Raw genomic sequence first — 16,186 nt, 5'->3', positions numbered from 1 at the left:
AAATGTGTGTGAATTGGGAAAATGCAATCACCATATCTCACAGGGTTCAAGCCCTGTTCATCACTGCAACTCTGCCTCTTTCATGTGATCCTTTTTTTGTGTTATATCTTCATACTCTTGCCTGTGACTTGCTTCAATTCTACCTCCTTTTGCTGCCCTTTTAAATATCCTTGCATTTTTCAACATAACCAAACTTGTTTTCTACCATCAACTAGCTAAGATTTTGATAACAAATCTAACAAGAAAAAGAAGGAAGAAATTCAATATATTGAAGCCAATGAAGAGTTGTGTGTTCACCGCAACTGTTCTCATTCTTCTAATTGTATTCCTCCCAGTTTTCATCAATGCCAGACATATTCGCAAGCTACCCTCACGTATGGCTCACTTCTTTTTTCCACGATATATGCTTCTTTAACAGATTTAACTTGTATACACTAACACTAACACTGACATAGTATAATTTATTTTAGTGCACTTTAGCATGTTATAGCATATCACTACCTTTTTCTATATTAGCACATTAGACTTATTATATAGAGTTAAATGTTATTATAAGTCACTTTGTAAGAAGAAAGTTAACAAATGTTGGTGCGTGGAAGTTTAACTCTTTTTTGACCTTCAGTGGTGGAACTAGAAATTTATACAAGGGGTTCAAAAAAATTAAGGATTTCACATTTGAAATTTGAACCTATGACCTAAACCAATTTTGAACCTCCTTTACTACTATTCTTGAATTTTTCTTTATGTTAAGGGATTCAACAACTCACATATAATATAAAATAAAAAAATAAAAAAAAGATCTCATTGATACTCGTGTAATTTTCGGACGAACCCCCTTCACTCTACCTAGTTCCGCCCATGCTGACATCCACTAGCAAACTGTTAATTAAATCCCAATTAGGTGGGGAAAATTGCTTTTCTTGATGGCATAAACAATGTGCTTATGATGTTGAATTTCTTCTTTATATAATTAGCAGAAGAGATGAATCAACCAGTTAGCAGAAAAAAGGCGACGGCGAGGACAGAAATGAGCTGGGAATTAAGAAGGGGATCAATGATGCACAAAAGAGCAGCAGATACATTGCAAATAGCTGGGTCAAGGTTGCCGGATTGTTCACATGCATGTGGATCTTGTAGACCTTGTAGATTAGTCATGGTTAGCTTTGTTTGTTCATCTCTTGAAGAAGCTGAGACTTGTCCTATGGCTTACAAATGTATGTGTCATAACAAGTCATACCCTGTTCCTTAAATGAGATTCAGAAAATTATTCACACAAATGTCATCATATTTCCACTGATCCTATGTACCATACAGTGTTTCTCAACATATTTTTGTTTCTTAGAGCTTTTATTTGTACTTCCTTTTCCCATGTGTAGGCAACATTCCTATGTGTAATCAAAGAGAACTACTACTAATTTCTGCACTGATTGATTTCCTTACACTATCAATTTTAATACTATGTAATAATAACTTAGTTACCATTTTACTACAATTAAGTAATACTTATGATAAATATTTATCTAATTACCAAAAAAATATTATCTCTAAATCTTGGAAGTTTGAGCTTCAAAATTTAGAGAGTCAACGCATAGAATATAAACTCAGTTTTCTATTTCCACCTTATCTATAATCTTGGAAGTTTGAGCTTCAAATCTTTTCTTAACACAGTTTACTTGGAAATTTTTCTTTTTTTACTTTACTATGTTAGAAATACATTTATAACAACTTTTTGAAATCCAACTTTACTGGTGCATTTGCATCTGTACCCACTTTTTGGGTCACGTTTTAACTTGTATCCGCTTTGCAAAAAAAAAATAAAAAAATTGCAACGTACCTAGTTTTTCGCCTAACTTCAGCATATGGGCCTGAAGTAGCAAAGGCAATCACGCAAACTTCAGCATTCTAGTAGACGGGCCTGAAGTAGCAAATATTACTGAACCAAGTGTGCTAAAGTTTTTATTTGTAATTGCTGAACTTAAGCATTCTAGTAGCTGAAGTTTTGTTCTCTATTTGCTGAAGTTTTTGTTTGTAATTGCTGAACTTTAGCATGTTTTAGCTGAAATTTTTCACGTAAACTTAGTGTTGGCTGAAGTTTTTGTTTGTAATTGCTGAACTTAAGCAATCTAGTAGCTGAAATTTTGTTCTCTATTTGCTGAACTTCAGCATGTTTTAGCTGAAGTTTTGTTCTATATTTGCTGAACTTCAGCATGTTTTATGCTATCATGTAATTGATTTTTATACAGATAATAAGTTTATCATAAGTAGAATTAGTAACTTAAAAAACTAGATAAATGATTTAGCACAACAGGTTAAAATGCATTATGTACAAAGCTGAATCCAACAAGTTACTATCATGTTCTTCAAAACTTATAACTTTAGAAAGTTATTTATAATTTATTTTTAAATAATCTGATAAACATACTTATGACAATCATCCCCATGAACTGAAATATCATAGCAGCATCAACAACACCAGAAGAAGAAGAAGAAGAAGAAGAAGAAGAAGAAGAAGAAGAAGAAGAAGAAGAAGAAGAAGAAGAAGAAGAAGAAGAGGAGAAGGAGGAGGAGAAATGGGCTGAAATTGTTTAAAAAGTGGGTATAAGTTAAAACTTTTTAAAAAAATAAGTACAGATTAAATGAGGGCGATCAAATAGGGCGCCCAGTGCAATTTTTATAACTTTACTCTCTTTCAAGTCCGTTCTATTTCAACTCTTAGGCCCATCTTGGTTAGGAGCATATAGCCCAACCCATTATCCAAGTCCAAATTGATATAATTTTTGTGTATATATAAATTTTGTATGTTATATACAAAATTTATATACTTTTTCGGCTATTAAATGTAAATAGTTTCTGGCACGGGCTAAAAGTGATAATACCCATTTTCTAATGGATCAATTCCAGGGAAGTCAACTGGGCCTACGGAAAAACTTCGTCGGTCCAAGTCTTAATTTGAGCATTTATTGGGCCGTAGCCTAGCTCGCTTTAATATTGGACAAGTTACATATTAAGCCAGTCGGCCAAACATAATTACCTCCGTTATCTGAATATTCAAAAGATATACACTAATTATGGATAAAAAATATATTATGTATGTATATTCTACAATAATATACAAATGAATATATTTCTCAGCAATTATTTTGTATAGCGACTACACTGTGTAGTTTTTCCTTTAATTATTAGGGACGTTGGAACATATATATGAGCCATAGCAGCAATTGGCACCAAAATAACATAGGATTCGCCGTGCCAACAGCAGCCCAAAAAAATTGGCATCTGTCAGCCAACTCTTCCAAAATCCAAAACAGAACAACGCATTTGAGGCAACAAGTATATCATCTCATTGTGTTTACTTCAAATGTAAATCCAGGGAATTCTTAGCTTTATCTTTAATTTAACGAATTGATAATTTTACCATGAATTTGATGAATTTATAATTGAATCGGGGACTTTATGGAGATTGATCTTGCATTTAATGAAGTTTTACTTGATCAAAAGGATTTGATAGCTTGATTATTCTTCATGTATACTTTAACTATCGCCACAAACATCAAAATTGTTTAACAATCTCTACAAATGTTAATTTTAGATTGAATCGCTTTGAAGAGAGGATTTGGGTTCAAACATTAAGAATTTTAACATATATTACCTTTGTAAATTAAGATCTCGACTGTTCTGTTCTCAACAGCTCTCAGTTGTTTATCTTATCTTGGGCTTCTATGAATAATTTGTATCTATAATTTTAGATGAGAGGCAATATCACTTCTACTTTGTTTAAATGGACCTTCAGTAATAAGACCAATCAAAATAGTGTAAAAACTTCTTCACACCCAGTGTTTACACATTAAATCTATAGATACATAATACGTATTTGCACATAAACTTCTATCACTTAATCATAATTATAACAACAATAACAAACTCAGTGTAATCTCACATGTGAGGTCTGGAAAGATAGTGTGTGCGCAAACTTTACCCCTACCTTGTGGAGGTAGAGAGGTTATTTCTGATAGACTCTCGGCTCAAGAAACAGTGAAAATAAAGTAACAAACAGTAACAACAACAATATAATAGGAACAAATGGTACGACATGTAATATAAAGAATCAAGAATAAGAAAAAAATTACAAAAATAATACTAGTACTACTGATAAGACTAAGGGACTAGCGACTACTGTCAACCTTCCACCCTAATTCTCGACATCCACCCTACCCTATCGAGGGTCATATCTTCGGTAAGTTGGAGCAATGACATATCTTGCCTAATCATCTTGCCCTAATACTTCTTAAGCTTACCCCTACCCTTCCTTAGACCCGCCATGGTCAACCTATCACACCTTCTCATCGGAGCATTTACAACTTTTTCTGCACGTGCTCAAACTATCTCAACCTCGATTCCCGCAGTTTGAAACCTGCCACGCTTACTACATTTGCATCTCTCCTTATCCAAACCTCCTCAAGTGCCATTGAAATTTATAGAAAACTAACAAACCTTTCCCAGAGCTATAATCGTTAGCACATCCAAAGATAACCCTTTTGTGGAAAAATATAAGGCAGTTCATAGTGGTGCCACAACTCAAAAGTCTTATGTTCCCACTTCCCATTGACACCACAATCTTAAGTGACATTTAAAATTATTTATTGGTAAAAATATGATTATCTCTAAGTTTGAGCTTGCCCCATCATCAAACACTAAATCAAACAAACCACTTCAAATAGATTGGATCATCATAATTCCATACTAGAAAAAGCAAACAGCTCTTAATGCATTCATTCATTGGTTCCCAAAGTGGATCATACAATTCATTAATTGCTTTGTTGTTTGTTGCAACATGAGTTGAATTTGAACAAGTGCCATATACAACCAATGTGGACATGACTTCTTGACTCAATTAACTATAAAAAAGAAGCAAAATGCCCCATGTATATAGCTAGGAGTTGTTTGTTGGTGGTTGCACTAAAAGTTTCTCTTATTGTCATATGGTTAGTGGCTGCACTTTTTAGATCAACAAAATTTTCTACTCCTAAATAAGATAGTTAAATCATCTTGTTTTTATTTTTTTCTACTATTGGACCATTTCCAAAGTTGATGATAAGTTGGCCCCACTTACTTGAAAAAGAAAAGGTCTAACTAATTTAGATTTATATCTGATAGACTCACTAACATCGAAAAGCATCCTCTACTAAGAAGTTCTCCATTTCTAAGAGTTCGTTTAGTCAAGTTGCCAGAAATTATTTATCTTGAAAACTGTTTTTGCTTAAAAGTACTTTTCGAAAAAATAGTTTTAGAAAGTTGCAGTTTGTTTGGTCAATTCATTTGAGAAGTGCTTTTTAAAATATTTGATAAGCAAATAATATTTGACCAATCTCTTCAAAAAGTACTTTTGAGTAATAAATTACGAAAAATGATAATAATATTCAGTTTTATAATTAGTACTCCCTCCGGTTACAATAAGTGACCAATTAGCTTTTGGCACGCTCATTAAGAAAATACTAAATTCTATATAGAAATACCTAGTATGGCTAAACTACCCTTAATTAAATATTTAATGTGAGGAGTAAGAAAACTTTTTAGGGATATGTACATAAGGGTAATTTTGTAAAAACAAATTGAATTCTTTCTTGATTATATAAATGGACACTTATTTTGGACCAAAATAAAAAAGCAAATTGGTCACTTATTATGGACGGGGGGAGTATTATTTAAAAACAAGAAATAAATTTAAATATTTATTATAAAAGAATCTAATTAATTTTTTTATTTATATTTAATTAAAAATAAGTATAAAGTCAAAATATATGGTATTAAAAAAATAATCAATATAAAATATAGTAATCTAAAGTAATAATATCGTGTATCCAATATTACTTATTGTTTACATGATAATTCAAATATATCAAAATACGATCATACAACATAAATTAAAAATCAGCTTCATAAATCCTATATAAAAGAAGAGATCAATTTCTATTAGATAGACTATTTCTAAGAAGAATAGAAAAGGAAAATAAAAATACGATGGAAATATAATTAAGAAGAAGAAGAAGAGAGAAGAAACAAAACAAAAAAAAAAGGTTAAATTAATAAAGGATAATTTGAAAAATATAAATTTATAATAAGGAACTTATGTTTTAAAAAATTAATTTTTACTTTTGTTTTTACTTCTTAGAAGAAGCTAGCATTCATAGCCTCTTACCAAAAGTAGAAAATTTCTATATCTTGGCTAAACACATCTAATTTTAAAAAAGAAAATATTGTTATTAATAAAAAAATGGCCTCCCAAAAGCTTGGTCAAACAAGCTCTAAGACTCAAAGTTGAAACTTCTTATTAAAGATGAAAAAATCTCAAACCATTCTACTACACCCTTGGGTTGTATGAGAAAAAGGTTTCAGGTAGACCTTTCTTGTACTTGTGGTTATCTACATAAAATTGGACCACTATTCACCAATTAATTAATACTTTATTCAATGTCATCTCGAGAAATTAGCTAAGATAATCTAAGATAATGTACTGGAAGCAGTACAACGGACGTGGAACATTGAACGGCCTAATTACTAATGATGAAGGATTGTGTACAAGAAGGAAAATTTAGCATCTTGTTGGACCCTTGTTGGAAATTGCTCGTTATCCATTTCGTTTTTATCTTTGCCAACCACATTGTCAAATCTTAAAATATATTTTTATAAATCATTTATTTTAACTTCACTAGAAAAATTCATAATACTTCCTTTTCTTTTGGTACTTTGTCTGTTTGATTTTATGTGACAATTTTGTTATTTAAATTAGGCTGCAAATTAGTAAAAATTGCTTAATCTCTACCTATTTTTTTTTAAATTGTACCCACTTTTTAAACAACTTCAGCCTCCTTTCTCCTCTTCCTCCTCCTCCTTCTTCTTCTTCTTCTTCTTCTTCTTCTTCTTCTTCTTCTTCTTTCTTTTGCTGCTGTTGAAAAAGCTATATTACTTCGTCTTCTTTCTTTTGCTGCTGTTGAAAAAGCTATATTACTTGTACAATTAGTAACCCCCCTCCCCCCCCCCAAACCAAATATATATAAAAGAAAAAGAGAGGATTATGAAGTACTGGATTTCTAGAGATAATAAAATAGTAAGAGCTGTTCAAATGTAATGCTCAGACGATAACTAGAAATTATAATTCCCAACGTAGGAGAAGATTATAGCAATATGATGGCTTGATCTCTCAAAGCACTGACTGACTATGCTATACATATTATCTACAACAATTTAGAAAAAATTAACAAAAGCAAGTTTTGAAAAAGCTTTATAACAAATCTAATTAATCCAGGACAAAAAAATTTCAGCTTTTAGTGCTGAAATTTTTACAAATGAACTAAGTAATTTCAGCATCTTTTGCTGAAGTTTTTTAAAAAACTTATCCAGGACAAAAAAACTTCAGCTTATTTAGTGCTGAAGTTTTTATAAATGAACTAAATAACTTCAACATCTTCTGCTGAAGTTTTTGAAAAAGCTTAATGACAAAACTAATGAATACAGGACAAAAAAACTTTAGCTTATTTAGTGCAATTACAAACAAAAACTTCACCAAATAGAGAACAAAACTTCAGCTACTATGCTTAAGTTCAGCATTTACAAACAAAAACTTCAGCAAATAGAGAACAAAACTTCAGCTACTATGCTTAAGTTCAGCAATTACAAACAAAAATTTCAGCACACTTGCTACTTCAGGCCCGTCTACCAGAATGCTGAAGTTTTGCGTGATTACCTTTGTTACTTCAGCCCCGTATGCTGAAGTTACGCGAAAAAATGGGTACGCTTGCAATTTTTTTTTTACAAAGCGAGTACAAGTTAAAACGTGACCCAAAAAGCGGGTATAGATACAAATGCCCCTGCAAATTAGCGAATACTTTCTAAATCTTTTTAAGTAGAAATTAATTGTAATTTATAATACTCTTATGTGTAATTTTAGTTAAGCAAATTTAAATTTTAAAAACAAATTAATGCTCGAAATTATACCAAAACTTAGATATTATAATTCTCGTATTACAAGCCATGAGAGAACAAAGGCAAAGCTAGAATCCTTCGGTAAATATTTGATTGTGAACCCAATTATTATTGTATATTAACAGATTATTATAAAAACCCATAAATTTTAAATCCTTAATCGCCTATGTGACGGTCATCACTATGGATCAGACAAATTGCATTATGTATTCTATCTTCAAAATATAATTTGACTTTCTCCCATTTCTTTTCTTTTCATATAGAGTTAAAGTTTCTCCTCAGCAACAAGTTATCTATTTTTATAGATTGATTTGTTAAATAATAGAAAATGACAAAATTTTACTCAATTCCTTCAAAAAGCAAAAAGCTCTAACCATTGTTAAGACATAATGAGGGGAAGACTAAAAAGCAAGGGGAAAATGAAAGAGAAGTTTGGTTGTAAGATAAGACGACTACATACACAAAGTCCACTAAAAGATTTAGTGCTAGTTTCTCAAATCTTACTAATTTAGAAAATAACACAGAATGTATGGCACTGACATAATGTCGACACCACTGCTGTGGCTGTTTGTGTAACAAAAAAGGACCCACCCTCTATTCATGTTGTAGACTTTGATAAAAATCACTAACCAACCTCATCCACTACAAACAAACAGCAAGTCTTCCAATGTGAACACAAGAACAACTCATCATCTTTTCTCCACTTGTACTGGAATTTACTGTTTAAAAAAGATGTCAACTATTTACATGAAAATATTACAAGGAAAACACACCAAAAAGACACCTCAGAATTTATACAAAAGATGGAACAATTCTTGCACGCTAAGTGCTAGGAGTCATCACAGTCATGTAAATATCATGTCCTACCAATTAGTCCTCTATACAAAAAGAAGTCACATCTTTAGTACATCCTCATTTTGGGATAAGGAGAAGATCACATAAAAACCTAATGCCTTTACATAAGAGATATCTTCAGCACTAAGGCTGTTAATGCTACCAACGCAACAAACCAAAACACCTCAGAACCTACGAGAAGGGATTCCAGTGATCAGCCCCATTGGTGGGGGGTTTAAAGTGCAGTTCATCATTTGAAATAGTCAGCCACGACGAATACCCATGAAATAGTTGAAGTCATGGTGCTGGACACCCAACTGCTTTAGCCAAGAATCCGCCACGCTAAAAAGTGATGCCAGCCTCTCTTGGTCCCTTCCTTTCCTGTCTGAAAGCCACACATCACCCTGCATCTTGTAAGTGCCCAAACCGAAAGGTGGAAGTGGGATGCTTTCTCCTTCCTTTCGTTTCCGTTTACCATTCTCCGTGTCATCTTCAAGGTCCATATCTGCACGAGACGACCAAAAGATTAGCTAGTGTAAAAATATTCTGTACTTCATCACTCGTTCGCTCAGAAGATAGCAATTAAAAAGGGAAAAGCATTCAATGTCCAACGGATAGATCAAACAATACCTTGGAAAGAAGAAGAAAGGGTGTGGAATGTGAGAAAGCATGCTGACAAGTCTTTAATGGTTCTTCCCATAGGAATGTGATATATCGGATACCTATAATGTCCAGGTCAAAAGGGTTAGTAACAAAATCCGTCTTTATTCCCCTTTCATTACTCACTGTGGCGACCAAGCAAGTCAGCAATACCAAAAGGATGCAGGATCAACTTAAGTGGTATAAAATTGGTTGCATTACAAGGAAAATATGATCCAATTAATACCCATCAAGGAGCAAGTAAACAATATTTTACATGTCCCAGATAAATTTCATTAACTTGATAAAATCTACTTCAGTTAACCATTAGTTTCATGACCATAAGTGCACAGAACGGAAGAACTGGCATACCAAGCAACTGACATCCAACTAGCTGGTGAAAGATCTACACTTCTCAATGACATTAATCCGGGGTATCTTTCAGCTAAACCACTAATCTGCGAGCAAAAAGAATCAGAGTTAGTGTCAAATAAACGTTCAAAACAAAACAATATATGCTAAAAAGTTCAAACCACATGTTTCATATGGAATCTTATATATCTTATCAAATAAAGAATCATTAGAGAACTCTACTGCATAAAGAAAGAATAAATGCTTCAAATTTTCTCTGAGTTGCATAAACAAAGATGAGTGGGTGATTAAGTCAACCATAATGTCCGGATTAGGCTAGAATACAGAATAAAGAACAATACTAATAGATTTATCTCCAATGATTTTAGGGAGAAGGGGGACTAAAAAGCACAATTAAGGCCTGTAAATTTGTACTTAGAAGTCACAAACTAAGAACTATTCCTATCATCCCTATTAACAGAAACAAACCCCAGTTAGTCCTTTTTCTTTCGAATATGAAGTTCATAAAAAGAAAGGGGTTGATAACAAAGGAAACAAGAGATAAAACTAATTGGAAATATACAACTAAAACTTGCTACCACATACATTTCCTAAAGCACTAGCTACCAGTATAAATTTTGGTTCAAAAGAAGACTTTAAGAAGCAGGGGAATAGAAACTAAAGGGGACAAAAAAAGGTGTAACAAGTCTAAAGAGGAAAACCTTGTCCATTAAAGGGACTCTTCCATAAGGAGTAGATCTCTCAAAGTACTGAAAATAAAGATAGCCCCATCTATCATTCATTTGCCAAAGACTATCTCCTTCCTCAGAAGAACAACCATCCCATCTTGATAGCTTTTCACTTTCACTCTCGTCGCTGAACGAATCACTGAACGAATCCCTCGTCTCGCAAACAGACTCAGTCTCTTCCCTACAAAATTATTAAATTGTTGAACAACTTCATTATCTCCAGTCCACAACTATGAAGCATAGTTTCTAACAAGCAACTAACAAACTTTGAATAATCTAACTTCTGGGAAACGTATATTACTAACATAAACTATGTAATAGCCTATTTAGCTTTAAGTAGCAGAATTTTTGCTGCCATCACAAACTTTGACCGGCTCAACTTGGTAAACAAGCAATGCTGCATTACTTTCAAAAAAAACCAAGAAATTCATTTGACAAGAAAAGACCCTAAAATCAATGATCAAATTGAGATACCCAAAAAAGTGTAGCACCAAAAGAATTTTACCTCAGAAAATTAACAGAAGACCTGCTGGTAAAGATTTGAATAGCTGAAAGATAAGGCACGTAATATTGAACTAAAGTTTCGCCTGTATCCATTTTAATAGGAACTCCAGCCCCATAAGCACTCAATTCGTCGTAACAATTCCAAAGATCAGCCAAAGTAAAATATTCAACCTTCTCCCTTTCCCATGGATGCCATAACCTGTTCAGATTCCTAATCTCACTCTGCGCATAAAACAATCATACAATAACAAATCACATTTCATATTCATCCATTGAATTATAAATATGAAAAATGAAGAAAAAATACCTGGGGTAGAAACTGGGAAGGGACTAACGGTGTGGTGCATTCCAAGAAGCAATCAAGGTTTGATTGCATTGAGCTTTTGTCTATTGACATGATTATTACACAAGAAAAAATAGAGAGAGAAAGAGATCGGAAATTACTGTCTCTCTCTCTAAACTCTGTGAAACAGAGGAGACACAAAAGAAACAGAGAAGAAGAGAAAAACAAAAACACAAAGTAGAAATGGGAGAGAGAGAGAGAGAGAAAATGACGGGATTGTATTAGTATGAGAATGAGAAGGGGCGAATATAACTCGGTCTAAATATACTAGGTGAAAAATAAATAAATAAATTAGAAACCAATATTTGACGTTTAGACAACTATAACTATTATACGGAAAATAAAAGAAAAAAGGAAGACAGAAAGTCGTCTTTTTTTTTCCTTCACTTTCCGGTGACCGCGAACCAAAGACTCCGGCGTGATTTTCTCCCTTTCAGTCAAAACCCACAAATCTAGCAAGCAGAATAGTTACCCCTTTTAAGATTTTCAATCCTAAAGTACAATTTTGAACTTAAAGAAAACACAAACCCAAGAAAAAACTAGAGAGACTTGTCTTTCAATTCAAATGAAAAATATAGCCGACTCTCAAAGCAAAAAACAAACAAACAGAAATTTACATAACAAGTTCTGCTTTCTGGTTTTCTTCTCTGGAAAATGACGTGCCCTTTCTACTCTGCAACCCCAAAAAAGATGAAACAGAATTCCAAAAGAGAAAAACATGAAAACAAACAAAATGAGCCGTGAGTTTCGCGCAATATATGAGGGAGAGAGAAAGATAGAAGAAAATGAGGAGAAAAAGTTTAGACGTTTGAGTCACGCGAAGAAACCAAGCGTTGTGCTGTTACAAAAATTGAGAGAAAAGCCAAATACAGACTATAACCTTTTCTTAACGGAATTCCATGGTTTCTAATTAAAAAAGGAATCAAACTTTCTTCATAAAAGCAACACCTATTTAGTAGAAGCAATAATAATTTTTTTTAATGTTTTCTTATTTATTGCTTTGAATTAAATTTTGTAAGATTGCTCCTACATTTTTGGTGACCGGTTTAACTGGTTTGAATAAGAACTAAGATTGTGGGTGTGAGAGGGGGAGATTAGTAGTAGTTGGGTGTAATAAATTAAGGACATGAGAGTGGAATATTTAACATTAAATTACTTTAGGTGTCTCTTTCAGACTTTCACCATTGAATGGATTCCCCTCCCCCCCAACCCCCCAATATGTGGTTTGGCAGGTGTATAAGAATCTATATATTTAAATAGGTGTATTAGTAATAATAAGATTAGTAATGTTGGGATCATTTATATTGATATTATTTTTATCGATGGTTTAATTTGATGTATTAAAAATAATATATATTTCAAAAAAGAATTAAAATTATTTGTGTACAAAAATCCTGTCCACATGTGTTTTGGAAAAAGTTTTGAAAGGGCAATTTTGTTTATATATATATATATTTGTCGATGTCTTAAAATGGAAAATTTTTATATAAAAATAACTGGGCTCCCTACTTTTCAATTTTATAGCCCATATTGCAATTTACAACCAACTAGCCCAAAAATAATAGGCTAAGATTCAATATCCAACTTCAATAGGTCCTCGAAATTACTATTCAATTTTTAAAAAAGATTGCTCAAGCTTTTAAGTTAAATTTTGAATCAGTAACTATGACTCAAATATTAGTTCAACAAACCAAATTTATTTGGGTGGTGAAAATTAGATTTTTAATAAGCTTAAATATGTGGGTTTAAATTTCGAATTTGATTTTGTGAGGAACTTGGAGTATGTGTTATTTATACTTGTTATAAATAGTATAAGGAGGTTGTATATAGAATTTGAAGTCATTTAATGGAGATTTGGACTGGTTTTGAATAAGAAATGCAACTGAAAATCGTGGAAGAAGTTCGTCTACAGACACTTGTATAAAGGTGTATAAAAGTATATAATAGTGTATAAGATGTGTTTATACACTCATACACACTATTATACAAGATTATACATTATTATACAAAAAACGACTTCGTTTCCTTGCGTCTTTACTGAAATTCACTCAAATCTTGCTCAAATCTACTCCAAATCACTTCAAATTTAAATTTTGAACTCTTTTTGATATTTTCAATCAATTGGAACAACACCCAATCCAAACAATTAATAAAATTAAAAAAATCCTATTTTCGAAAGCGGAGCTTTGTCAATGGTGGACTTATACTCTTCAATTTTCTTACATTATAACTAGGTGACACAGGGTTGCAGTTTTCTTACAACATCAACAACTTAATTTTCAGTCAAGCAAATTAGATCTCATTAAAATTTTATGATTCATCTCGCAGAAGCGAAAAGAAAAGAAAACAATACAGACCAGAGGTGGTTGTAACGACCCGACTGATCATTTTGCTTTTTAGAACCCCCCCCCCCCCAAATAAAATATTTCGCGCTTGCTTTAACTAATTTACGACCTACGGGGATGATTGGCTCGAGATTTGGAAGAGTTTTAGTTGTAATAGGCACACTTGAATCCCTAAGATTTTCTTAAAAGGCTAAGTTTGACTTGGGTCAACATTTTTAACAAACGAATCCGGACTTGTATTTTGACGGTCCCAGAGGGTCTGTATGAAAATATGAGACCTGGGCGTATATCCGAAATCGAATTCCGAGGCTAAGGATTTAATGAAATTAAATAATGCTTGATCATATTGGTATTGGGCTCGTATGTTGGTTCTGGAGCCCGGTACAGGTCCAATATAACATTTAAGACTAGCCCGCAAAATTTAGTGTCAATCTGAATAGTATAAGTACATTTCGGCGCGTTAGAAGTGAATTGAAGAACTTGAAGTTCATAAGTTTGATTCAATTGGTTTTAGGGGTGATTCTTAGATTTAGCGTTGTTTCGGGCATTCCAAGAGTTCAAGCGAGCCCGTTTTATGATTTCAAACTTGTCGGTATACTCGGGCATGGACTGGGGCCCCCGAGCGTCAATCGAGCGAGGCTCGAGTGAAGTTGGAAAACTTAGGAAGGAGCTGAAGCTCCAGTCTTCTGTCATAACCGCACCTGTGGTTGGTCAACCGCAGGTGTGAGACTGCAAAAACGGTCGTTCTCTCGTAGAAGCGGCCAAGGCAGGCCAAGCCAGAAGCGGCTAAGCTTCTGCAGAAATGGTTGCTTCCCGCAGAAGCGGCCCAGTGGCCCAGCTGAGTTTCCGCAAATGCGGTGGCGCAGGTGCGTCCCAGGACCCAGATGCGGAAATCACTGAAGCAGTGACCTTCATTTATTATGGGCTCTAGGCTATTTTTGCTCATTTTCACTCATTTATTGGGCGATTTTGGAGCTCTTGAGAGAAGACTTTCACCTAGCATCTTGAGGTAAGTTCATCCTATTTATTTCTAGTTTAATACTTGAACCTCGAGTAGATTAACACACAAAGATTAAGGAAAATCATGGGATTAGAGCAAAACCTAGGGTTTTGACAAAAGTTAGATTTAACAACGAAATTTATTATAGAATGAAGTAGAAATCATATATTATTGATCCTTAGATTATAAAGAACAAATTTCTTCGAAATGTTTTGGAATCCGGGCACGTGGTCCCGGGGTCGGATTTTAGGAAACTTTGTTTAAGGTTGGGAAATTACTTTAGTAATTAAAATGCGAACTCTTAAGCTTGTATTGACTAGTTCCTACCTCGTTTCATTAGTTTCGGATAGTTCGGCTCTAAATTGAGGGTTTGAGTACGTTTTTGATATTGGGAGTACGCTTTGGAGCGAGGTGAGTCTCCTATCTAACCTTATAAGAGGGAATTGTCCCCATAGGTGTAATAATTTAATAATTTGCCACTAAATGCGGGGGATACGTACGCACTAGGTGACGAAAGTCTGTGTGTAGCCACTATTATGCTTAAGTCCGGGTAGTCTAGGACCCAAAAGCATACTTTATGTGATATTCTTGTGACTTTATGGTTAACTTGGATTGCTTAAATTATATTGAATGTGGTAAATGAAATTAATACGAGAAAACATCACTTTCTTGATCTTTTAAAGAGAAGTTGACATTTCTATGAGTAATTGCTCCCTTGATATATTCTTGTCTGCCTGTTTGTTGTGCTTAATTACATTTGATGCGTCGCATGTATAATTCGCAAGCGGGGTAATAGATGCATCTATGGTTCGCGCCGTTCGACCCTCCGACAGTGCACACTTTATTTTTATGTTGGATTAGGCCGTACGACCTTGGCACTACTTGCGTATGCTTCTTGCTCGGTATATTGCTGTGGACTGAACTTTGTTGTATGCCCTAAAATGTAAATGGCTAGCCGTGATATCATCTAGGAAAGGACCTGTTTCTCCTTGCTATAAATTGTTAACCATTTGTGTTATCCATGCTTAGTATAACACTTGCTCATATTATTTGACCCTAGTAAGTATCAAGTCGACCTCTCGTCTCGACTTCTTCGAGATTAGACAGGATATGTATTGGGTACGTATTATTTATGTACTAATACTACACTTCTGTACTTAATTGTACAGGATCTAAGGCAGGTACATCTGGTTACCAGGCTGGTGCATACTCTTGATCCAGCTCGAGATTCCACGGTGAGCTGCTCCCTTCTTATGCCATTCAGCAGCCCGATGGAGTCTTTTTTTACTTTTGGCTATCTATTCTATTTCAGACAGTAGGATAAAATTATTCTTTTATATATCCTACTATCTGTGAGAACGTGATTTTTGCCTCATACGAATTACTCCAAAAGAATTCCTAAAATTAGGTCTTTTCTTTAATTATGTGTTATTTTTTTAGG

General features: G+C 33.6%; 2 protein-coding genes across 3 annotated transcripts; one reads left to right on the top strand and one right to left on the bottom strand.

Moving 5' to 3' along the window:
- The first annotated feature begins 202 nt into the window (after nt 1-202).
- Nucleotides 203-1,423, top strand: LOC104211539 (protein EPIDERMAL PATTERNING FACTOR 1). 2 transcript variants are annotated; one of them, XM_009760609.2, is made up of 2 exons: nt 203-374; nt 975-1,423. In XM_009760609.2, the coding sequence occupies exons 1-2, from the start codon at nt 278-280 to the stop codon at nt 1,247-1,249; spliced, it is 372 nt and encodes a 123-aa protein (XP_009758911.1). In that variant the 5' UTR covers nt 203-277; the 3' UTR covers nt 1,250-1,423. The 2 variants fall into 2 exon arrangements, with proteins under 2 accessions (XP_009758911.1, XP_009758912.1); XM_009760610.2 differs by having other exon boundaries at nt 211-374; nt 978-1,423.
- Nucleotides 1,424-8,661: 7,238 nt separating this feature from the next.
- Nucleotides 8,662-11,646, bottom strand: LOC104211538 (uncharacterized). Its single transcript, XM_009760608.2, has 6 exons — nt 11,365-11,646; nt 11,059-11,279; nt 10,527-10,734; nt 9,826-9,911; nt 9,445-9,536; nt 8,662-9,319 (listed from the first exon to the last, which is right to left on the bottom strand). Exons 1-6 carry the CDS (start codon nt 11,452-11,454, stop codon nt 9,078-9,080), a joined length of 939 nt encoding a protein of 312 aa, XP_009758910.1. The 5' UTR covers nt 11,455-11,646; the 3' UTR covers nt 8,662-9,077.
- Nucleotides 11,647-16,186: the final 4,540 nt, after the last annotated feature.

The sequence above is a fragment of the Nicotiana sylvestris genome, chromosome 7 (genome assembly GCF_000393655.2).
Source record: "Nicotiana sylvestris chromosome 7, ASM39365v2, whole genome shotgun sequence".
Lineage (NCBI taxonomy): Eukaryota > Viridiplantae > Streptophyta > Magnoliopsida > Solanales > Solanaceae > Nicotiana > Nicotiana sylvestris.
The sequence above is the reverse complement of the archived record's forward strand: the minus strand, read 5'-3'. Positions and strand labels throughout refer to the sequence as shown.